Source organism: Mobula hypostoma, chromosome 10 (genome assembly GCF_963921235.1).
Source record: "Mobula hypostoma chromosome 10, sMobHyp1.1, whole genome shotgun sequence".
In the NCBI taxonomy this organism is placed as follows: Eukaryota; Metazoa; Chordata; class Chondrichthyes; order Myliobatiformes; family Myliobatidae; genus Mobula; species Mobula hypostoma.
Window position 1 is genome coordinate 16,901,577 of NC_086106.1, and position 24,176 is coordinate 16,925,752.

A 24,176-nucleotide genomic window follows, 5' to 3' on the forward strand; every position below is an offset into this window, starting at 1 on the left:
GGAAGTACAATTCAGGGGGTATATTTGATGTGGTATATTACAAGGATATATTTTAGGGGCCATGATATCGGGAATGTTTGATGGGATATATTACAGGTGTATAATTCGGGGGGATATCAGGCCGTGTCTCTACCTAACTCTCTCCTCAGGAGGATTCTCGGAAACATACGCAGCCCTCTGTGATTACAACGGCGTTCCATGTCGTGAAGAGGTGCAATGGGTATGAACACCCCTCCTCTCAGAACCCTCTCTCACCTCTCTCCCCCTCTCTCCTCGTCTCTCTCCTCTGCCCCCACTCTCCTCGTCTCTCTCCTCTGCCCCCCTCTCCTCGTCTCTCTCCTCTGCCCCCTCTCCTCATCTCTCTCCTCTGCCCCCTCTCTCCTCGTCTCTCTCCTCTGCCCCCTCTCTCCTCGCCTCTCTCCTCTGCCCCCTCTCCTCATCTCTCTCCTCTGCCCCCTCTCTCCTCGTCTCTCTCCTCTGCCCCCTCTCCTCATCTCTCTCCTCTGCCCCCTCTCTCCTCGTCTCTCTCCTCTGCCCCCTCTCTCCTCGCCTCTCTCCTCTGCCTCCTCTCCTCGTCTCTCTCCTCTGCCCCCTCTCTCCTCGTCTCTCTCCTCTGCCCCCTCTCTCCTCGTCTCTCTCCTCTGTCCCCTCTCTCCTCGCCTCTCTCCTCTGCCTCCTCTCCTCGTCTCTCTCCTCTGCCCCCTCTTTCCTCATCTCTTTCCTCTGCCCCCTCTCTCTCCTCTGCCCCCTCTCTCCTCGTCTCTCTCCTCTGCCCCCTCTCTCCTCGCCTCTCTCCTCTGCCCCCTCTCTCCTCGTCTCTCTCCTCTGCCTCCTCTCCTCATCTCTCTCCTCTGCCCCCACTCTCCTCGCCTCTCTCCTCTGCCCCCCTCTCCTCGTCTCTCTCCTCTGCTCCCACTCTCCTCGCCTCTCTCCTCTGCCCCCTCTCCCCTCGCCTCTCTCCTCTGCCCCCATCTCCTCGTCTCTCTCCTCTGCCCCTCTCCTCATCTCTCTCCTCTGCCCCCTCTCCTCGTCTCTCTCCTCTGCCCCCTCTCCTCATCTCTCTCCTCTGCCCCCTCTCTCCTCGTCTCTCTCCTCTGCCCCCTCTCTCCTCGCCTCTCTCCTCTGCCTCCTCTCCTCGTCTCTCTCCTCTGCCCCCTCTCCCCTCGCCTCTCTCCTCTGCCCCCTCTCCTCGTCTCTCTCCTCTGCCCCTCTCCTCATCTCGCTCCTCTGCCCCCCTCTCCTCGTCTCTCTCCTCTGCCCCCTCTCCTCATCTCTCTCCTCTGCCCCCTCTCTCCTCGCCTCTCTCCTCTGCCTCCTCTCCTCGTCTCTCTCCTCTGCCCCCTTTTTCCTCATCTCTTTCCTCTGCCCTCTCTCTCTCCTCTGCCCCCACTCTCCTCGTCTCTCTCCTCTGCCCCCTCTCTCCTCGCCTCTCTCCTCTGCCCCCTCTCTCCTCGCCTCTCTCCTCTGCCCCCTCTCTCCTCGTCTCTCTCCTCTGCCCCCTCTCCTCATCTCTCTCCTCTGCCCCCTCTCTCCTCGTCTCTCTCCTCTGCCCCCTCTCTCCTCGTCTCTCTCCTCTGCCCCCTCTCTCCTCGTCTCTCTCCTCTGCCCCCTCTCTCCTCATCTCTCTCCTCTGCCCCCTCTCTCCTCGTCTCTCTCCTCTGCCCCCTCTCTCCTCGCCTCTCTCCTCTGCCTCCTCTCCTCGTCTCTCTCCTCTGCCCCCTCTCCTCATCTCTCTCCTCTGCCCCCTCTCTCCTCGTCTCTCTCCTCTGCCCCCTCTCTCCTCGCCTCTCCTCTGCCTCCTCTCCTCGTCTCTCTCCTCTGCCCCCTCTTTCCTCTGCCCCCTCTCTCTCCTCTGCCCCCTCTCTCCTCGTCTCTCTCCTCTGCCCCCTCTCTCCTCGCCTCTCTCCTCTGCCCCCTCTCTCCTCATCTCTCTCCTCTGCCCCCTCTCCTCATCTCTCTCCTCTGCCCCCACTCTCCTCGCCTCTCTCCTCTGCCCCCTCTCCTCGTCTCTCTCCTCTGCTCCCACTCTCCTCGCCTCTCTCCTCTGCCCCCTCTCCCCTCGCCTCTCTCCTCTGCCCCCCTCTCCTCGTCTCTCTCCTCTGCCCCTCTCCTCATCTCTCTCCTCTGTCCCCCTCTCCTCGTCTCTCTCCTCTGCCCCCTCTGCTCATCTCTCTCCTCTGCCCCCTCTCTCCTCGTCTCTCTCCTCTGCCCCCTCTCTCCTCGCCTCTCTCCTCTGCCTCCTCTCCTCGTCTCTCTCCTCTGCCCCCTCTCCCCTCGCCTCTCTCCTCTGCCCCCTTCTCCTCGTCTCTCTCCTCTGCCCCTCTCCTCATCTCTCTCCTCTGCCCCCACTCTCCTCGCCTCTCTCCTCTGCCCCCTCTCTCCTCGTCTCTCTCCTCTGCCCCCTCTCCTCATCTCTCTCCTCTGCCCCCACTCTCCTCGCTTCTCTCCTCTGCCCCCTCTCCTCGTCTCTCTCCTCTGCTCCCACTCTCCTCGCCTCTCTCCTCTGCCCCCCCTCCCCACGCCTCTCTCCTCTGCCCCCCTCTCCTCGTCTCTCTCTCCTCTGCCCCTCTCCTCATCTCTCTCCTCTGCCCCCCTCTCCTCGTCTCTCTCCTCTGCCCCCTCTCCTCATCTCTCTCCTCTGCCCCCCTCTCCTCGTCTCTCTCCTCTGCCCCCTCTCTCCTCGCCTCTCTCCTCTGCCTCCTCTCCTCGTCTCTCTCCTCTGCCCCCTCTCCCCTCGCCTCTCTCCTCTGCCCCCTTCTCCTCGTCTCTCTCCTCTGCCCCTCTCCTCATCTCTCTCCTCTGCCCCCCTCTCCTCATCTCTCTCCTCTGCCCCCTCTCCTCATCTCTCTCCTCTGCCCCCTCTCTCCTCGTCTCTCTCCTCTGCCCCCTCTCTCCTCGCCTCTCTCCTCTGCCTCCTCTCCTCGTCTCTCTCCTCTGCCCCCTCTTTCCTCATCTCTTTCCTCTGCCCCCTCTCTCTCCTCTGCCCCCTCTCTCCTCGTCTCTCTCCTCTGCCCCCTCTCTCCTCGCCTCTCTCCTCTGCCCCCTCTCTCCTCGTCTCTCTCCTCTGCCCCCTCTCCTCATCTCTCTCCTCTGCCCCCTCTCTCCTCGTCTCTCTCCTCTGCCCCCTCTCTCCTCATCTCTCTCTTCTGCCCCCTCTCTCCTCGTCTCTCTCCTCTGCCCCCTCTCTCCTCACCTCTCTCCTCTGCCTCCTCTCCTCGTCTCTCTCCTCTGCCCCCTCTTTCCTCATCTCTTTCCTCTGCCCCCTCTCTCTCCTCTGCCCCCTCTCTCCTCGTCTCTCTCCTCTGCCCCCTCTCTCCTCGCCTCTCTCCTCTGCCCCCTCTCTCCTCGTCTCTCTCCTCTGCCCCCTCTCCTCATCTGTCTCCTCTGCCCCCTCTCTCCTCGTCTCTCTCCTCTGCCCCCACTCTCCTCGTCTCTCTCCTCTGCCCCCTCTCTCCTCATCTCTCTTCTCTGCCCCTCTCTCCTCGTCTCTCTCCTCTGCCCCCTCTCCTCATCTCTCTCCTCTGCCCCCTCTCTCCTCGTCTCTCTCCTCTGCCCCCTCTCTCCTCGTCTCTCTCCTCTGCCCCCACTCTCCTCGTCTCTCTCCTCTGCCCCCTCTCTCCTCGTCTCTCTCCTCTGCCCCTCTCTCCTCGTCTCTCTCCTCTGCCCCCTCTCTCCTCGTCTCTCTCCTCTGCCCCTCTCTCCTCGTCTCTCTCCTCTGCCCCCTCTCCTCATCTCTCTCCTCTGCCCCCTCTCTCCTCGTCTCTCACCTCTGCCCCTCTCTCCTCGTCTCTCTCCTCTGCCCCCTCTCTCCTCGTCTCTCTCCTCTGCCCCCACTCTCCTCGTCTCTCTCCTCTGCCCCCTCTCCTCATCTCTCTCCTCTGCCCCCTCTCTCCTCGTCTCTCACCTCTGCCCCCTCTCTCTCCTCTGCTCCCTCTCTCTCCTCTGCTCCCTCTCTCCTCGTCTCTCTCCTCTGCCCCCTCTCTCCTCGTCTCTCTCCTCTGCCCCCTCTCCTCATCTCTCTCCTCTGCCCCCTCTCTCCTTGTCTCTCTCCTCTGCCCCCACTCTCCTCGTCTCTCTCCTCTGCCCCCTCTCTCCTCATCTCTCTTCTCTGCCCCTCTCTCCTCGTCTCTCTCCTCTGCCCCCTCTCCTCATCTCTCTCCTCTGCCCCCTCTCTCCTCGTCTCTCTCCTCTGCCCCCTCTCTCCTCGTCTCTCTCCTCTGCCCCCACTCTCCTCGTCTCTCTCCTCTGCCCCCTCTCTCCTCGTCTCTCTCCTCTGCCCCTCTCTCCTCGTCTCTCTCCTCTGCCCCCTCTCTCCTCGTCTCTCTCCTCTGCCCCTCTCTCCTCGTCTCTCTCCTCTGCCCCCTCTCCTCATCTCTCTCCTCTGCCCCCTCTCTCCTCGTCTCTCACCTCTGCCCCTCTCTCCTCGTCTCTCTCCTCTGCCCCCTCTCTCCTCGTCTCTCTCCTCTGCCCCCACTCTCCTCGTCTCTCTCCTCTGCCCCCTCTCCTCATCTCTCTCCTCTGCCCCCTCTCTCCTCGTCTCTCACCTCTGCCCCCTCTCTCTCCTCTGCTCCCTCTCTCTCCTCTGCTCCCTCTCTCCTCGTCTCTCTCCTCTGCCCCCTCTCTCCTCGTCTTTCTCCTCTGCCCCCTCTCTCCTCGTCTCTCAGCTCTGATCCCCTCTCTCACCTCTGCTCCCCTCTCTCACCTCCGACCCCTTCTCTCCACCCTCTCCTCAACAACCCTCTCATTCACCTCTGCCCCCTTGCTCCTGTTCTTTCCCCTCTCCCACCTCTCCCCTCTGCCCCTTCCTCATCTCTCCCCTTTCCCCCTCTCTCCCCTCCGCCCTCACATCTCTCTTCCCCTCTGTCCCCCTCCCTCCCCTTCTCTCTCTGCCCTCTCACCCCTCTCACTCCCCCCCCTCTCTCCCCCAATCTCTCTAATCCACTTTTCTCTCCCCCAGGACGTCGACACCATTTATCACTCCCAAGACAGTCGACAATTTAACATCCTGGACTTCAGCCACTTACCGTCTCGGTGAGTTCAAGGGTCAGATGGTAGGAAATGGGAGAGACGGTTAGTTATTTCCCAATGAGAAATCAGGAAGGTTTCCCTTGGGCTATAGGTACAGGACTGTGCAAAATTCTTCGGCACATATATACAGCTGGGGTGCCTAAGAATTTTGCACAGTGCTGTAGTAATTTAATGTGTCGCACTGTACTGCTGCCACCAAAACAAATCAAAATTCATGACCAATGTGAATGATGATAAACCTGATTCTGATCTGGGTCTCGATTGTGGACTGAGAGTGGGAAGGGGGCAGGGAGAGGGGGATCCTGGTTGGGAAAAGGGGAAGGGAGAGGGGAAGCACCAGAGAGACATTCTGTAATGATCAATAAACCAACTGTTTGGAATCAAATGGCCTTGCCTGGTGTATCAGGGCTGGGCATGTCTGTACTCACACCCTCCCCCCCGCCGCCGATACTCCTTCTCTGCCCCCTGTCCCACACCCCTCCCGTGGCACTCCACCCTCGCCATTCCCAACATCCTTTGATCCTGCCAGATTTACAAACTTGCTCTCTGCTCCACGTTGACAAATACAGTTCTGTGCTAAAGTCTTGAGCACCCCAGCTGTATGCGTATATGTGCCTAAGACTTTTGATCAATACTGTACATGCTCCCCTGAAAGTGCCATCACAGGTAGACATGACGGTGAAGAAGGTGTTTGACACGCTGGCCTTGAGAGAGTACGTTGCAGGTGTACAAGATTGTATGTGTTATTATTGCGTTCAGGTTTTGGCATGCTGCTGTGGTTAACATGCTATTAAGTTGGAGGGAGCCCAGGGGGAGATTTACGAGGATGTTGTCGGAACTCAAGGGCAGAGTTATGGAGAAACTCTGGGACTTTATTCCTTGGAGTGTGGGAGTCTGTGGGGTGACTTTACGGAGGTGTATAAAATCATGAGGTGAATACTCACAAACTTTGTCCCCAGGGTTGAGGAATCAAGAACTAGGGGGCACAGGTTTTACGGTGAGAGGGGAGAGATTTAACAGGAATCTGAAGGACAATGTCTTCACCCAGTGGGTGGTCCATATATGGTACGAGCTGCCAGAGGAGGTGGTGGAGTCAGGTACATTAACAACATTTAAAAGGTACTTGGACAGGGTCACAGATAGGACCCAGGTAGGACGATAGGACTATAGGACGGATATGACTCAGAGGGATCTGGGTCAAACGTGAACAGAAAAAACTGGTTTAGATGGGAATTTGGGCCAGGAGGTAGCAGCTGGGCTGAAGGGCCTGTTTCTATGCGGTGTGACTCTGTGACTCGGTGATCTGCCTCCTCTCCTCCACCCAGCACCTCCCGTCACCCGGCTCCCTGTTCTGAGCCCATTCCTTCCAACCGACACCCCCGTCCCTACCCCCCACCCCCGTTCCTATCCCCTCCCTCCCCCCGTTCTGTCTGCGGGGGTCACACAGGTCAGAGGTCACGGAGACAGGCCCTTCATCCCAACTCACCCATGCTAGCCAAGATTCCAGTCTAGGCTTTATCAAATTCTGGTTGGGCTGCTTCTGGAGTACTGCATTCAGTTCCGGTCGCCCCGTGACAGGAAGGGTGTGGATGCTGTTGGATTAGAGGGCAGAAGCTTCAAGGAGAGGATGGACAAACTTGGGTTGTTTTCTCTGGAACAGCAGAGGCTGAGGGGAGACCTGATACAGGTTTATCAGTGAAACCCCCGGTTTCCTTGGCTGCGTAAATCTCGGGAAAACACCCTCCAGTCCCACCAAACTCCTGAGATTGTGATGGCTTGAGATTGTGGGTGCTGTGTCATTTGCTACCCTGTTACAACTCAGTGCCAAGAAATAACAGACAGCACACTGCATACGATTAAAGGAATTATATTTATGAATCTTAACTAAAGGGTTAGTAAAGAATAACAAAAAGAAAAGGGCCCATTCTAATTAAACAGACAAATGTGCACAAGTTGGATCTCATCTGGAACTTCTCTGTCACTTGCGAGCTGGGCCCTCGGTCAATGTGAAAGCACACACCACCTTACGAACGTCACTCACAATCCATCTCAAACAAACGGGTCTCCCACCAGATCATAATCTACAACCGGTTCTCCCCAGCGTCTTCTCTCTTCATCTCCACTCAAACAACAGCCCCAAGCCTTTAGTGTCCCTCGCCAAAAAAAAACTTCCCCCCAGTTCCACCATCCTGATTGGATGACACACATTCCTCATCATCCCTTATCTTCAGCAATAACCCAAACAGACTGCTCTTGCTGTCTGTCTAGGTACCATATCCAAGGTGGACTTTGGTGACCATGGTTTTCCATATAGATCTGTCCTTCGTTTTTTGGATGACTTCCATTTCCTTGATGTGTAGCCACCTGGCTATGCTTTTGATGTACTTAAGCCGAGATCTTCCTCCAGGTTTACTCCCCCTCAATCTTTTCAGAGAGTATGAGTTTTTCCAGTTCATCTTTCCGCATGATGTGTCCTAGGAATCTGAGTTGTCTTTCTCTTATTGTTGGTATGAGTGATCGAACTGCTTGGGCTCTTCTGAGAACTTCTTCATTTGATGTGTGTGTGGTCCATGATATCTTTAACATTCTCCTGCAGAACCATAATTCAGCTGCTTCTAGTCTCTTTTCCATTGCTGGGGAAATGGTCCAGCATTCATTTCCATAATTCAGGATAGAATAAATGTAACACTGCAGTATTCTGTTTTTAGTGTACGTGCTCATCTTTCTGTCTGTTAATATGGTCTTCATTATTTGGAAAGCTTCTTTCGTCATTGCTATTCTGTATTTGATATCTGTGTCGCACCTGCTATCACTTGTTATTAGGCTGCCAAGATATCTGAACTTGTTGACTTGTTTGATGTTTGTATTTCCGATCTTGATCACACATTGTGGGATGTTTGTCTTTCTGGAGATGACCACGCTTTCTGTCTGCTTGGTGTTGATTGAGAGGCCTCTGCGATTACTTTCTGCTGCCACTATAGTGAGTAGTTCTTGAAGTTTTGTTTCTGGGTCAGAACTGCTCTTACAGATCTGCTAAATGAAATACCTACAGCATAACAGTAAAGATGTGAACTAGGGCATTACATGAGTTTATGAGAGGCACAGACAGAGCAGACGGTCGATATCTTTCTCCCAAGGGTGGAAATGTCTAATACCAGTGAAGGTGAGAGGGGAGAAGTTCCAAGGAGCTGTGTGGGGCAGGTTTTTTTTCCACGCAGAGAGCAGTGGATGACTGCAACGTACTGCCAGGGGTGGTGATGGTGGCAGATACAACAGAGGTGATTCAGAAGGTATTAGGTATGTGGCTGTCCAGGGAATGGAGGAAGATGGACATTGTGCAGGCAGAAGGGATTAGTTTAGTTAGTCCAGCACAACATTGTGGGCCGAAGGGCCTGTTCCTATGAACATAAGAACGTAAGAAATAGGAGCAGGAGTCAGTCATCTGGCCCATTGAGCCTGACCCGCCATTCAATAAGATTATGGCTGATTTGGCCATGGACTCATCTCCACCTACCTGTCTTTTCCCCATAACCCTTAATTCCCCTACTATGAAAAATCTATCCAACCTTAAATATGTTAACTGAGGTAGCCTCCATTGCTTCATTGGGCAGAGAATTCCACGGATTCACCACCCTCTGGGAAAAACAGTTCCTCCTCATCTCCGTCCTAAATCTACTCCCCCGAATCTTGAGGCAATGTCCCCTAGTTCCAGTCTCACCTACCAGTGGAAACAACTTTCCCGTCTCTATCTTATCTATCCCTTTCATAATTTTGTGTGTTTCTAAGAGATCTCGTCTCATTCCTCTGAATTCCGGCGAGTACAGTCCAGTATGCAGCACTGGTCTGTGCTCTAATGCGTATTAGAGATGATGCACTATCAATTACTCCTAAAGACTGGAAGTAGAGTAAATACTGAAAGGCTTTTATTAACAGTAAATGGACACACGTCCATGCTGAGTATCTGTCCTGGACTGAGGGAGAAGCAGTGACACAATCGCCTTTATTCAGGAGTCTGCGGGAGGAGCCACAGGAGCAGTCAGCAGAGGGGTGTGTCCAGACAGGTAACCCGGTTACAACCTATATATACATGGTTTACCACGAGAGACGAGTCCACGGTAGTGTGGGGTGGTCTCGGTGTGCTGGCTGGCTCAAGAACTGAATGGTCGAAGGGAAGTGGCTGTTCGTGAACCTGGTGGTGTAGGAGTTCAGGCCAGGGTATCTCCAGCCCAATAAAAGCTGCGAGAAGGTGGCTTGCCCTGGATAATGGGGATCCTTGATGAGGAACCCTGCCTCCTTGAGCCAGCAACCCACGTAGAAACATGCCGGAGACGGTGGTGGAGGCCGATACGATAGGGTCTTTTAAGAGACCCCTGGATAGGGATATGGAGCTTAGAAACATACAGGGCTATGGGTAATTTGTAAGGTAAGGACATGTTCTTTCAATGACCAGTCATTGAAAGTGGGCATGCAGGTACAGCAGGCGGTGAAAAAGGCGAATGGTATGCTGGCATTTATAGCGAAAGGATTCGAGTACAGGAGCAGGGAGGTACTACTGCAGTTGTACAAGGCCTTGGTGAGACCACACCTGGAGTACTGTGTGCAGTTTTGGTCCCCTAATCTGAGGAAAGACATTCTTGCCATAGAGGGAGTACAAAGAAGGTTCACCAGATTGATTCCTGGGATGGCAGGACTTTGATATGATGACAGACTGGATCGACTAGGCTTATACTCTCTGGAATTTAGAAGATTGAGGGGGGATCTTATTGAAACATATAAAATTCTAAAGGGGTTGGACAGGCTAGATGTAGGAAGATTGTTCCCGATGTTGGGGAAGTCCAGAACGAGGGGTCACAGTTTGAGGATAAAGGGGAAGCCTTTTAGCACCCAGATGAGGAAAAACTTCTTCACAAAGAGAGTGGTGAATCTGTGGAATTCTCTGCCACAGGAAACAGTTGAGGCCGGTTCATTGGCTATATTTAAGAGGGAGTTAGATATGGCCCTTGTGGCCAAAGGGATCAGGGGGTATGGAGAGAGGGCAGGTACAGGGTTCTGAGTTGGATGATCAGCCATGATCATACTGAATGGTGGTGCAGGCTCGAAGGGCCGAATGGCCTACTCCTGCACCTATTTTCTATGTTTCTATGTTTCAGCACAGCATTGTGGGCTGAAGGGCCCGTATTGTGCTGCAGGTTTTCTATGAAACCCGCAATGGTGGGAGGGATTGACTGGAATGAAGCTGACTGAATCACAGCCCTCTGCAGCCCCCTGTCATCCTGTGCATCGGACACTCCAGACCAGGGGCGGCGGGGGAGATGCATCCAGTCAGAACGATCTCCAACGTACGTCTATAGAATCTTTTTTTTTCAACATTAAAAATGAATTTTATTGGTAACAACTTAGTACAGATCAATCTTTCTTTGCTGCTGCTTTTCTCATCGCTGCCAATACATTGCTGAGTTCTTCTCTCTTCCTCTTGGCCCGAATATGGGCTCCAACCCTCTTTTTAATGAATTTGAGTGCGCACTTGTCTTTGGATGCCTTCAGCAATTCCATTGCACGTTTCTGGTAAGGGGCACGGCCGCAGAGCTCACCGATTAGATCTCTGACAAACTTGGTCAGGCTCCCTGTCTGCGGCTTTGCCTTGGGCCGGTCTCGTTCTTGGCGACAGGGTGGCCTTTGTGCAGGCCAAACTGCCATAGGATACCTGGTCGCCATTTTTGACGATTAAGGCGGCCAGGCCGGAAGCATCTGTAGAAATCTTTCAAGAATCTTCGGTCTCATACCAGATCTCCTCAAACTGCTACTGAATGTGGCGGAGAGTGAGTGCACGGCTTTGATTGTGTGATTACGAGGGAAGCAAGGCAGTGCCTTTGCTGCCTTAAGGAGTTTGCAGAGATTTGGCGTGACATCTAGAACTTTGACAAACTGCTATAGATGTGTGGTGGAGAGTTTATTGACTGTTTGCATCACAGCCTGGTGTGGAAACATCAATGCCCTTGTACAGAAAATTCTACAGTCCGTCTTGGGTCAAGTCCTCCCCACCATTGAGCACATCTACATGAAACTCTGTCACAGGAAAGCAGCATCCATCATCAGGGACCTCCACCACCCAGGTCATGCTCTCTTCTCACTGCTGCCATCAGGAAGAAGATCTGGGAGCCTAAGGACCTTCACCAGCAGGTTCAGGAGTAGTGTCACCCCTCAGCCAACAGGCTCTTGAGTCAACTTCACTCGCCCCATCGTTGAAAAGTTCCCACAACCTACAGACTCACTTTGAAGGATTCTTCTTCTCACATATTTTTATTCCTTATGTTGCTGCATGAGTGAAATTGCTGGAGAAAGTTGCTGGTAGATACAAAGCAGCTTCCTTGTTCAACAAAACGGTACAGCAGGGCATCATACAGAGACACTTTCAATGGAAAGGTCCGCTGGCCCAACGTGGGGCTCGACATTTATGTGCTAAACACAAAAGGACAATCCATATTTACAAAGCATAGATAATGCTTTCTTTGAAACTACATGCAAACTTCACTCCTTCCGGTTCACATCCATCCCACGGACGCCAGCATCGTCTCTGGACTGGGTTGCACAGCTTCTAGGAGATACATTGTCCCAAACTGTCCACAATTCATTAACAAGGGACAGAAGACTGGCAGCCAAAGCCATTTCCTAAATGTAAATGACCTAAACCCAAAAATCACTCTAACAGCTTATTTATTTATTATTATTATTTCTTTCTTTTTGTGTTTGCACAGTTTGTTGTCTTCTGCACTCTTGCTGAATGCCCTTGCTGGGTGGGGTCTTGCATCGATTCTGTTACGGTTAATGGAATTATTGAGTATGTCCGCGGGAAAATGAATCTCAGAGCTGTATACGGTGACATAAATGCACTTTGATAATAACATTAACTTTGAACTTTGACTGGTACTCACGTCTCATTCTCCCTCTCTCCGTTATGGAATGGAGGGCACGAGGTGCTCAAATGTGTTTTGTCGAAAGTGGCGTCACAGGTAGACGGGGAGGTGAAGAAGGTGTTTGGCACGCTGCCCTTCGTCAGTCAGGGCACTGAGTGCAGGAGTTGGGACGTTACGTTGCCGTTGTACGAGACGTTGGTGAGGCTACACTCGGAGTATTGTGCTCAGTGATGGCCGCCCTGCTAAAGGAACGATGTCGTTAAGCTGGAAAGAGTGCAGAGGGAGATTTACCCCGATGTCGTCTGGACTTGGGGGGCCTGAGTTACAAGGAGAGGCTAGGCAGACCTGGACTTTATTCCTGGAATGTAGGAGGTCGAGGGGTGACCCTGATAGGGTCTACAAGGTCATGAGGGACGCAGACGAGGTCAGAAGTGAGGGATTGTAAAGGGACATCAGGGGCAGCTTTTTCACACAGAGGGGTGGTGCACGTTTGAACCGGGCTGCCAGAAATATTGGTTGAGTCGGGCACATGGGTAACATTTGTAAACCATCCAGATAGGTCTGTGGATAGGAGAGGTTTAGAGGGTCAGGGGCCAAGCATGGCCAGGTGAGAGTAGCTCGCTGTGCAGCACAGTCAGACAAGGACCGGCTGGGTCGAATGGCCTGTTTGTGTTCTGTGTGACTCTGTGACAATCTCTCTCTCTCTCTCTCCTTCTCCCCCCCATCTCTCTCTCACTCCGTTTCCCCTCTCTCCCTCCCTCTCTCCTCCCCATTTCTCCCTCCAACCTCCCTCCCCTCGCACTCCCTCGCAGGGACCTGGCGCTGATCGTGGCTGCTCTCGCTTACAACCAGTGGTTCAACAAACTCTACTCTCGCGACTTCAAGCTGGTGAGTGAGGGAGAGGGTGAGGGCCAACAGTGAGGGGAGGGAGGGAGGCAAAGGGGAAAAGAGGGAGAGGGAGGGGAGGGTCATCAATGAGGAGGAATGGAGGGAAGGGGAAGAATGGGGAGGGAAGGAGGAATGGAGGGTCAACAGTGAGGGAGGGAGGGAGGAAGGGGGAAGTGGAGACGAGAGTGGGAAGAGTCAGCAAAGAGGAGGGAAGGAGGGGAAGAATGGGGAGGAGGGAGAGAGAGTGAGAGGGAGGGAAGATGGTGAGGGATGGAATGAGGAGGAGAACAGGGAAGGGGAGGGGAAGGAGAGGGAGGGGATGAGGGGAGAAAAGGAAAGGAGGGAGAGAATGGGGAGAATAGGGAGGAGAAGAATGGAGGAGGGAAGACGATGGTGAGGGAGGGAATGAGGGGGAGAATAGGGAAAGGAGGAGTGAGGGAGAGGCAGGATGAATCAGCAGAGGAGGAGAGAGGGAAGGAGAGAATGGGGGAGAGGAAGAGTAGGTGGGAGGGAGAGTCAATGTGGAGGGAGGAAGGAGGGACCAGACTCCTGCTCCCACTAACCCAACACCCTCTGGTTATCCCCCCAACCCCCGTGGCAGGGCGCAGAGGTGATAGACCAGGTGATCCACACGATGAGCCGCTCCCTTTCCATCGAGGAGCTGGACATGGAGAACACGGGATTGAGAGGGTGAGGAGCAGATTGTCCGGGAAAGCCGACAGAGTCTCCGCGGGACGCGGGAACGGACGGACCTCTCTGTGCCCGTCTCCCAGTCGCTTCCAGCATCTGCACTTCTCCCCACCCAGACACATGGACCTGGGAGCAGAACGAGGCCATTCAGCCCATCGAGTCTGTCCCACCATCCAATCATGGCTGATTTATTATCCTTCTCAACCCCATTCTCCTCGTAATTTGACATCTTTACATGAACCAGCGCTTTAAAATACCCAATGACTTGGCCTCAACAGCTCTTCAAATTCCACAAACTCACCACTCTCTGGCTAAAGAAATTCCGCCTCATCTCTGGTCTAAATGGACATCCCTCAATTCTGAGGCTGTGCCCTCTGGTCTTAGACTCCGTCACCACAGGAAACGTCCTCTCCACATCCACTCTGTCTCATTTGTTGGTAATGTGATGTGTTATGTGACGTCAGCGATCGTGGTCTCACGACCATGTTTGTTCTTCGCAAATTTTTCTGCAGAATTGGTTTGCTATTGTCATCTTCTGGGCAGTGTCTTTACAAGACGGGTGACCCCAACCATTATCAATACTCTTCAGAGATTGTCTGCCTGGCGTCAGTGGTCACGTAACCAGGACTTGTGACCTGCCCTGGTTGCTCGTACGACAGTCCACCACCCACTCCCATGGCTTCACATGACCCTGCTCAGTGGGGGGGGGGGCGCTAAACGGGTGCTACACCTCGCCCGAGGGTGACCTGCAGGCCAGCAGAGGGAAGGAGAACCTTACACCTCCTTTGGTAGAGACGTATCTCCACCCCGCCACTCTATCTAGACCTTTCAACATTTGGTAGGTTTCAATGAGATCCCTCACTCTTTTAAACTCCGGTGAGGCATCAAACGCTCCCCATACATTAACCCTCTTAGTCCTGGAGGGAGGTGATATGGGGAGGAGGGGATGGGGGGACAGGGGAGAGGATAGTAGGGGAGGGGAAGGAGGGGACAGAGGGTTGGAGGACCGAGGAAAGGACGACCCCCTCCCCTTCACGTTCCCTCCCAACAGAACTGCATTCCTGCTTTCCCTTCACTCTCGCCGTCCATGAACCCACCTTCTCCCAGACTTTCCCACTGCCTACGGGCCGGGGCCGAGGCCACTCTACCCACAGTCATGGTGCTATCCCTCTCTCGCTCTCTGGCAGGGACTTCGCCCAGCGCCTGGCGTGCGCTCTCATGGACAACCCGTCCTCCGTGCTGACCGCGATCAACCTGGCCTGCAATCCGTTGGAAGACAAAGGTAGGCGGACCCAGGGGTACATCCAACACCCCCCCACCCTCCCATTCTCCCTGCCCCCTCTCCTTCCCTCACCCCTTTACTTCTACCCCTTCACTCCCTCCCCCTGAGTCTCACCACCTCTCCCCTCTCTCCTCACCCATCTGAATTGAGGGGTGGGTGGTGGTGTGACTGGGAATGTATCAGGGCTGATGTCGGGGGTTGTGTTTAGGCTGAGTCCCAAGTTACATAGAGTGAGATAGCAGACAATTCTCAAGTGGCACTGTTCTAATCTGATGTTATTCCTCCCCACATCTCTCTCCCTCTCCATCTCTCCCCACCACAACTTCTTCCTCTTCTGTCCCATATACCCACCTCCCACTCACCTACCCCTCTCTCCTCTCCCTTTCTCCCAGGTATCACAGCCTTCAGTCAGTACCTCTCTCTGTGTGGGAGGGGTCTGAGATTCCTGAATCTGTCCAACACCTCTCTGACCTCACGAGGTGAGTGACTCCAACCCTCCCCTCCGCCCCTCCCAGTCCCCATCTCCACCCTACTGCCAGTCACATCACACCTTCAAGGCCATTCTGCCCTCTACTGACCTACCCAGAATGCCTCGAGTAAAAAGAGCTTCTCTCTCACCCACCACCTCTCTTAACTTCTCTCCCCTCTCTCTAACCCCCTGTCATTCTCCCCCTCCCTCACTCTCCCCTGATCTTACCCGCTCGCTGCCCCCTCCCTCTCGCTCTCATCCCTCTTCTTCTCTACCCTATCTCTCTCACTCCCCCACTCTATCCCCCCTTCTCTATTCCTCTCAACCCACAAAAAACTCTCTCTTTCTCTCCCTCTCTCCCTCTCTCCCCTCACCCTTTCACCCCATCTCTCTGTGCCCCTCCCTTACCCACCTCTTCTCTCCGTTCTCTCTCTCCTCCTCACTCTTACCCCATCTCTCTCTCGCCCCTCTCTCACCTCCCCTTCTCTCTCTCTCTTCCCTCTCCCCCCCAACTCTCCCCTCCAACACGTTCCCCCTCCCCCAGGTTTGCTCCCACTCGCTCAGTCATTGAACACCAATGAAGTCTTTGCAAACACGTTGACGCATCTGGACCTCAGTAAGAACGCTGGACTGCTGTCAGGAGAGGAGTCACCGGTGAGTGTGATGGGACAGTCTGGAACTTCACTCTCTGACCCCGGGAGTGTGTGATGGGACGGTGTGGAGGGAGATTCACTCTGTGTCTGACCCCGGGAGTGTGTGATGGGACGGTGAGGAGGGAGTTTCACTCTGTGTCTGACCCTGGGAGTGTGTGATGGGACGGTGTGGAGGGAGTTTCACTCTGTGTCTGACCCCGGGAGTGTGTGATGGGACGGTGAGGAGGGAGTTTCACTCTGTGTCTGACCCCAGGAGTTTGTGATGGGACAGTGTGGAGGGAATTTCACTCTGTGACCCCGGGAGTGTGTGATGGGACAGTGTGGAGGGAGCTTCACTCTGTGTCTGACCCCGGGAGTGTGTGATGGGACGGTGTGGAGGGAGATTCACTCTGTGTCTGACCCCGGGAGTGTGTGATGGGACGGTGTGGAGGGAGTTTCACTCTGTCTGACCCCGGGAGTGTGTGATGGGACGGTGTGGAGGGAGTTTCACTCTGTGTCTGACCCTGGGAGTGTGTGATGGGACGGTGTGGAGGGAATTTCACTCTGTGACCCCGGGAGTGTGTGATGGGACGGTGTGGAGGGAATTTCACTCTGTGACCCCGGGAGTGTGTGATGGGACGGTGTGGAGGGAGTTTCACTCTGTGTCTGACCCCGGGAGTGTGTGATGGGACGGTGAGGAGGGAGTTTCACTCTGTGTCTGACCCCAGGAGTTTGTGATGGGACAGTGTGGAGGGAATTTCACTCTGTGACCCCGGGAGTGTGTGATGGGACAGTGTGGAGGGAGTTTCACCCTGTGTCTGACCCTGGGAGTGTGTGATGGGACGGTGTGGAGGGAATTTCACTCTGTGACCCCGGGAGTGTGTGATGGGACGGTGTGGAGGGAGTTTCACTCTGTGTCTGACCCCAGGAGTTTGTGATGGGACAGTGTGGATGAAGATGTGATTTCTCTGAACTGACTAGTTTAAATTTTACTGCCAGCACCTGTACCAGTTCCTCGCCACTCCTAATGTCCTTGTTGATCTCAATCTTGCGGGAACAGACTGTGCTCTTGATATGGTAAGTAAAAGCCAGATGCACTGTTTATTGTTTCTCAGCTCTGTATCTCTGGGAGTACCATATCCCTGTCTCCGTATCCCATGTCAGACCCACACCGGGAGCACCGTGCACACTTCCCGTCTCCGTATCCCGTGTCAGACCCACACCGGGAGCACCATGCACATATCCCGTCTCCGTATCCCGTGTCAGACCCACACCGGGAGCACCCTGCACGTTTCCCGTCTCCGTATCCCGTGTCAGACCCACACCGGGAGCACCCTGCACATTTCCCGTCGCCGTATCCCGGGTCAGGCCCACACCGGGAGCACTGCGCACAGTTCCCGTCTCCGAATCCCCGGGTCAGGCCCACACCGGGAGCACCGTGCACAGTTCCCGTCTCTGTATCCCCGGGTCAGGCCCACACCGGGAGCACTGTGCACAGTTTCCGTCTCCGTATCCCTGGGTCAGACCCACACCGGGAGCACCGTGCCCGGTTCCCGTCTCCCTATCCCTGGGTCAGACCCACACTGGGAGCACCGTGCCCGGTTCCCGTCTCCGTATCCCTGGGTCAGACCCACACCGGGAGCACCGGGCACAGTTCCCATCTCTGTATCCTTTGCTCGGACGCACAATGGGAGCACCGTGCACATCGCTCTGTCTCTCACCCTGTGCTCTCCCCTCTCCTAGCTCTTTGCGTCTCTCTCTCACGGCTGCTGTTCTCAATTGAGTTCGCTGAACATCTCGCAGAATACGTTCACCCACAGGTAACTGGTCTCAGAGGTCGGGTGGGGTGGAGTTTGTAGGGGAGGGAGGGGTTAAGGGGATGGGGAGGGAGGGGGTAATGAGACAGGGAGGGATGCAGTCAAGGGAAGGGGTATCAGGGACAGCGATGGGTGTAGGGGAGGGGGGAGGTCACAGAGACACCGAGGGGTTCAGAGGAAGGAGAGGGTCATGGTGGTAACAGTGAGAGGTGTAAGGGTGGGTAGTGGTTAGAGTAGTGTAAGGTTCGAAGAAGGTCACAGACATGGGACGGGACGTCAGGGTCAGTTGGTAGTTATGGATGTGACATCTCTCTCTGCCCCTCTCTCTCTTCCCCCACAGAAAGTGCCGGAGTGCTCCTCCCTCCTTCAAGATCTTCTTCTCCTCTGCTCTCTCGCTCCGCCGGCTCAACTTTTCGGGGACAAAACTCCCAGCCGAGGCCCTCAGGTTGGTGGTGCTGATGCCTGGGGCAGAGGAAGCACTTACAGCCTCTGTAGGTCCTCTTCTTAGGAACGACAGGGGTCGGTCAGGGAGACGGGTCGGTCAGGGAGAGTCAGTCCAACACTGTGTGCTAGAGGTCACAGATCATGGATGTGACTGAGGAGTTTTGAACAAGTGACCAAGAGGATCGATGAGGGCAGGGTGGTAGACGTGGTCTACATAGACCTCACAGTAAAGCCTTTGCTGAGGTCCCACATGGCCGGCTGCTCTGGAAGGTTCAGTCACAGGGGAGCTGGACAACTGGACACACAACGGGCTCGATGGAAGGAATCAGAGGGAGAGGGTGGGAGGTTGTTTCTTGGACTGGAGACCCCGTGACTAGCGGTTTTCCCCAGGGTTCGGGGCTGGGCCCATTGCTGTTTGTCATCTGTACGAGCAGGTACAAGGCAGGGTTAGTGAGTTTGTCATCTGTACGAGCAGCTACAAGGCAGGGTTAGTAAGTTTGCGGACGACACAATGGGTGCTGTCATTGACAGTGAAGGTGGTTATCAGGATTTACAGAGGGACGTTGATCAGCTGGGTCAGTGGGCCGGGGAAAGGCAAAAGGAGTTTAATTCAGATAAGTACGAGGTGTTGCACTTTGGGCAGACAGATGGGGGGGCAGGACTTCCACAGTGAACAGCAGGGACCAGGGGAGTGTTGTAGGACGGAGGACCCAGGGGTACAGGTACATGGCTCCCTTAAAGTGGAGTCACAGATAGACAGGGGGGTGACAGCACTGGCCTTCAACAGTCAGGGCACTGAGTACTGGAGTTGGGACGACACGTTGGGGTTGTACTAGCCGTTGGCAAAGCTGCACTTGGAGTATCATGTTCAGTTCTGGCCGCCCTGCTGTAGGAAAGATGCCATTAAGCTGGAAAGAGAGCAGAGGGAGATTTACGAGGATGTTGCCGGGACTCGAGGGACTGAGTAATGGAGAGGAGTTGGGCAGATTGGGACTTCATTCCTAGGAGGGTGCGAGACTGAGGGGTGACCGTGTCGAGATGTGTAAAATCACGAGGGGCACAGATAGGGTGAATGCCCACAGCCTTTCTCCCCAGGATTGGGGAATCAAGAACCAGAGGGCACAGGTTTAAGGTGAAAACGGAGAGATTTATTTGGAACATGAGGGGCAACTTTTTCCCCCAAAGTTTGGCCAGCCTATGGAACGAGCTGTCAGAGGAAGCGAGTGAGGCAGGTATAGTAAAAAGTCACCTGGACAGGTAGGTGGGTAGGAAAGGTTTAGAGTGATCGGGGGCAAACACAGGACGATTGGACTGGCTTAGGCTGGAATTTGGGTTGGCAACGAACAAGGAAATAGCAATTGACATCTGCCCTAGAGCTCTCAGCTGCTACATTCTTCCTATATTGATGTATGGCTGTGAGTCATGGACCATCACAAATGCAATGGAAAAAAGAATCAACGCAGCAGAGATGTGGTTCCTCAGGAGAATGCTACGCATATCATATACAGACAGGATAACCAACGAAGAAGTTCTACAGAGAACGTAAGCAAAACGTACATTACTTAAAAAAATCAAAAAACAGCAATCAAAGTTCTTTGGACACATCATGCGAAGAGAGACATGAGAACACTTAGTTACAACTGGAAAGCTGGAAAGAGAAAGAATGAGAGGCGGACAGAGAATGAAAATGATGGATGGAATAACATCACGGTTAGAAACAGGGGAGGCAACGACGACAATTCGGAGGGTCAGGGACCGTGATGGATGGAAAGACCTGATCGCCCACGCCGAACGGCAAGGTGCCTGAATGAATGAATGAATGGACTGCTGGGATAGAGGGTCGGTTCGATGGTGTGTGACTCTGGGACCTCAAGGCACAGTACAAGCCCTGGGTCTGTGAGGGCGTTTGTGGGTGGGTGGGGGGCAGGTCCCTGTCTCTGTTTTCCATCCCGGGCTGTGTGTTTGGGAGCTGACCACCTCCCCACTTCTCTCCCCCCCCCCCCCACAGGGCCCTCCTGCTCGGTCTGGCCTCCAATCCGCTGCTGACGGACCTCAGCCTGGATCTGAGCAGCTGTGAGGTAAGTGGCCCGACTCCTGGGCCGGGGGTCACATGTTGAGGGGTCACGGGTTCATAGGGCGGGGTCACAGGGAGACATGGGGAAGGTTTGTAAGCCAGAGTCAGGGGGTGCATAGGGTAGGGTCACGGGGTTGCGTGGCAGGGTCAAGGGGTCGTGGGGTAAGGTCACAGGGAAGGTTCAGGGGTCACAGGGGAGTCCCAGGGGTGTCGGACCAACATCGTGGGGCTGTGGGCTGAGGCTGCAGAGTCAGCTGTCGCATGGTCGGTCTGGGGTCACGGGGAGGTCATAGGTCTGGGTTCAGGGGTCAGAGGTTAGGTGCACATTTATTGGCATTGGAGGTTAGGGGCAGTTCTCCTTCACTCCTGCCCCCGGCTCCGCCTGAGGTTGGTTCTCTCTGCAGCTCCCCCCACCACACTTCCTTGGCCCTTCTCTCTGCCTCATCCAACATTCCCAGGGCACACATCCTACCGATCCCCGATCGATTCCGCCCCTCAAACCCCAGTCTCCCATTTCATCCACTACCCCCTCCCTCCACTTCACTTGAAACCCTCCCTCCCCTTCCCTCAAACCCTTCCCTCCCCTCAAACCCCTCCCTCCGCTTCCCTCAACACCCTCCCACTGCTTCCTTCGAGTCCCTCCTTCCCCTCCCCTCAAACTCCTCCCTCAGCACCCTCCCCGCTTCCCTCAAACTCCTCCATCCCCTTCTCTGAACACCTTCACTTTCCTTGAAACCCTCCCTCCCCTTCCCTCTACCCCTCCCTGCCCTTCCCTCAACACCATCCCCTTCCTCGACCCCCCCCTCCACTTCCCTCGACCCCTACCTCCTCTCCCTCCCTGAAGTCCACTCCCTCCTATTTCCACGACATCTCCTCTCTTCCTTTCCCTCAGCCCCCACTCCCTCCCCTTCCCTCAATTCCTCCCCCTCAACTAGCCTGTCCATCACTTCTGCTCCTCGACCTGCCTCGACCCACCTCTGCCTTCGTTGACCCTCCTCTGCCCCTCCCTCCCTCTCCCTCAATGGGTGGTAAAGACAGGGAGGTGAAGAAGGTGTTTGGCACGCTGCCCTTCGCGGCCGGGGCCGGTGAGTGCAGGAGTTAGGGGACCCAATGTTGAGTTCTGCAGGATGTCAGTGAGGCCGAACTTGGGGTATTGAGGATCATTCAGCTCATCATGGTCACTGGGGCCGGGCACGGTCATTCTGTCTGAAACCGCGAAGCAGGGGGTCAAGGTGGAACTGACAGTTCCCTGGGAAGACCGGATCGAAGAGGCATTCGAGCGTAAGAAGGGCAAATACCAGGAGCTGGTAGAGACAGGGGGGGAGGGCACGATGTGAGCCTATTGAGGTGGGATATCGAGGTATAGCTGGCTGCTCACCGTGCAGAACCTATTCCATCCTGGGCGTTACGAGGTCTGCAAAGAAAAGAGCCACCGGGACCGTCACAGAGGCTGCTGAGCGAGCCCACAGGTGGCTGTGGATTAAGAGGTGAGACCCCTGGACCAATCAAGCCCAGGGCCTGATCAACCCTGGCTGGGTCGGCCGGGTGAGGGAGTCTGATATTGAGAGACACGAAACACCCGGTGACCCTAGCTGACATCGCTGACGGTGTGTCCCAGCGCCTCCTCGGATGTAACTCAGCATCACATTCGGTTTCAGCCGCCTTGCTACGGGGAAGGGGGGGGAAGTCCAGAGGAGATTTACAAAGGTGTGGCCGGGACTTGAGGGACTGAGTTATGGAGAGAGGTTGGGACTTACTCCTTGGAGTGAAGGGTGACCTTATCGAGGTGTATAAAACCACGAGGGGCACAGATAGGGTGAATGTGTGCGGTCTTTCTCCCCAGGGTTGGGGAATCAAGAACCAGAGGGCACAGGTTTAATGTGAGAGGGAAGGGATTTAATAGGAACCTGAGGGGCAACTTTTTCATCCAGAAGGAACGAGCAGCCAGAGGAAGTGGTTCATTAACAACCCTTGTTCGGGTTGAGAGGGAGATGGGCCAAACACGGGCAGGCGGGAATTTGGGTTAGCAGGGAGCAGTTGGGCCAAAGTGCCTGGTTCCATGCCGTGTGACTCTGTGAGCCTCAGCTGCCTTCCCCTCGGAGTGACCCTCCCCTCCCGCCTTCCCGTTCCAGCTGAGGTCGAGTGGTGCCCGTGTTCTGGAGGAGACTGTGAGCCGTGTCCGGGGGCTGAATGGGATCGACCTGTCTGATAACGGTGAGTGTGAGGGCGGTGGGGGGGGGGGATACTGAGAGGAATTGAGGCGGACGGTGGAGGGAAGGAAGGATGGAAAGGTAGGAGGAGGAGGAGGGAGGTAGGGTGGTGTGTAGGGGAGAGGGGAAGGGGCAAGGTGGAGGGGGGAGGTCAGGAGGGAGGAAATGAGAAGCAAGGGGAGGTTGGGGAAAGGAGGGGGAGGTGGAGGTAGGAGAGGTAGCTGGAGGTTGGAGGAAGAGGTGGAGGTAGGAGGGGGATGGAGAAGAGGAAGAGAGGAGGGTGGGGAAGGAAGGGTCAGACAGGGGAGAGGGAGGATAGACAGGGTGAGGGTGTGAGAAGGTGGGTTGAGAGGATGGAGGAGGGGTTGAGGGAGGGCAAGTGGACACAAGGTCGCCCTGTCTGACCTCTGAACCCTCTGGTGACCCTCCCCCACCCTAGGGCTGGACTCTGACCTGTTGACCTTGCTCCCCACCCTTGGTCTCTGTCCCTCCGTCCGGAACCTCTCCCTCGGGAAGAACTGCAATGTCAAGAGCAAGTGAGTGACTCCTCTCCCTTCACCCTCGCCTCCCCAACTCATCCCTTCCACCCGCCCACCTTGACCATCCTGCTCCTGTCCTGAGCCCCATTCCCCCCCTCCACCCCCACAGCCCACCATCCTCCTTCCTCCCTCTCCCATCCCTCCCCATCCCTACCTCATCACACCCCCCCATCCCATCCCTCATCCTTCCCCTCCCCCTCCCTCTGTGCCATCCACACCCTTTCATAACCCCTCTCTGACCACTGTCTCCCCCTCTTTTCTCCTCCAGGACCCTCGAGGAGATCCTCCAGACCCTGGTCCAGGTTTTCCAAGCGGAAGGCTGTGTAAGGATGCGGCAGCTTTAGAGAGGGCGCAGAGGAGGTTTACCAGGATGCTGCCTGGATTAGAGAGCACGCCTTATGAGGAGAGGCTGAGTGAACTGGGGCATAGGCAGGAAAAGGGAGGAGATCCTGAAGAGAGAGTATAGGTCGGGAAAAAGGGAAAAGCAGGATCTCCAGGGTAGTAGTCTCTGCAGTAATGGCAGTGGGGGTAAGACCAGGATGATTCGGCAGACGAATGCATGGCTGGTGTGGGGGGCAGGGTTTCAGATTTTTTATTTTATTTTTTTACTGTGAAACAACACAGAATGGGCCTTTCCATCCCTTCGAACCCCACCACCCAGCAATCACCCAGTTTGTAATCGCGAGACAATTTACTGTGACCAACAGTCTTTGGTCTGTGGGAGGAAACTGGAGTGCCCCACCCCAGGGAAACCCACGCGGTCACGGGGAGAATGTGCGAACTCCTGATCAGGAGCGGCGGGAACTGAACCCGGGTCACTGGCACTGTGAAGCGTTGTACTAACCATCACGTCACCGTGATCTCTGGATCATTGGGATCACTTCTGGGGAACGTATGACCCGTACAAAAGTGACTAGTGTCCCCTGGGCAGGTTTGCTAGAACTTTTAGGGATGATTTAAACTAAACAGGAAGCGGAATGATAGGGCTGAGGATGGGGCAGCTGGCGTACAGGTAGATGCAGTGTGTAGTGAGACGGTGAGGAAGGACGGGCAGGTGACAGGGCAAAATTGCAGTGTAAGAGGGGGACAAAATTGAAAAGGGTGATGAATACAGGACTGAAGTTGTTATATTTGAATGCGCGTGGTATACGGGATAAGGTAGCTGATCTTGTAGCGCAATTAGAGATTG

The 24,176-nt window shown here is 55.0% G+C and overlaps 1 protein-coding gene and 1 pseudogene across 6 annotated transcripts in view; one reads left to right on the plus strand and one right to left on the minus strand.

The window, feature by feature from the left end:
- Positions 1–24,176, plus strand: part of LOC134352682 (capping protein, Arp2/3 and myosin-I linker protein 3-like) — a 102,830-nt gene that overhangs the window by 15,100 nt on the left and 63,554 nt on the right. For 5 of the 6 annotated variants that reach the window (XM_063060064.1, XM_063060063.1, XM_063060067.1 and 2 more), the window contains exons 7-20: positions 150–220; positions 4,958–5,031; positions 12,755–12,830; positions 13,432–13,520; positions 14,708–14,802; positions 15,195–15,281; positions 15,816–15,925; positions 16,903–16,980; positions 17,647–17,723; positions 18,061–18,165; positions 20,173–20,242; positions 22,371–22,452; positions 22,888–22,984; positions 23,256–23,310. In XM_063060064.1, the coding sequence (XP_062916134.1) occupies positions 150–220; positions 4,958–5,031; positions 12,755–12,830; positions 13,432–13,520; positions 14,708–14,802; positions 15,195–15,281; positions 15,816–15,925; positions 16,903–16,980; positions 17,647–17,723; positions 18,061–18,165; positions 20,173–20,242; positions 22,371–22,452; positions 22,888–22,984; positions 23,256–23,310 (1,166 nt within the window). The remainder of the gene's footprint in view (positions 1–149; positions 221–4,957; positions 5,032–12,754; positions 12,831–13,431; positions 13,521–14,707; positions 14,803–15,194; positions 15,282–15,815; positions 15,926–16,902; positions 16,981–17,646; positions 17,724–18,060; positions 18,166–20,172; positions 20,243–22,370; positions 22,453–22,887; positions 22,985–23,255; positions 23,311–24,176) is intronic. The other variant, XM_063060068.1, reaches the window with a different exon arrangement.
- LOC134352688 (large ribosomal subunit protein eL36-like) lies at positions 10,398–10,754 on the minus strand (annotated as a pseudogene).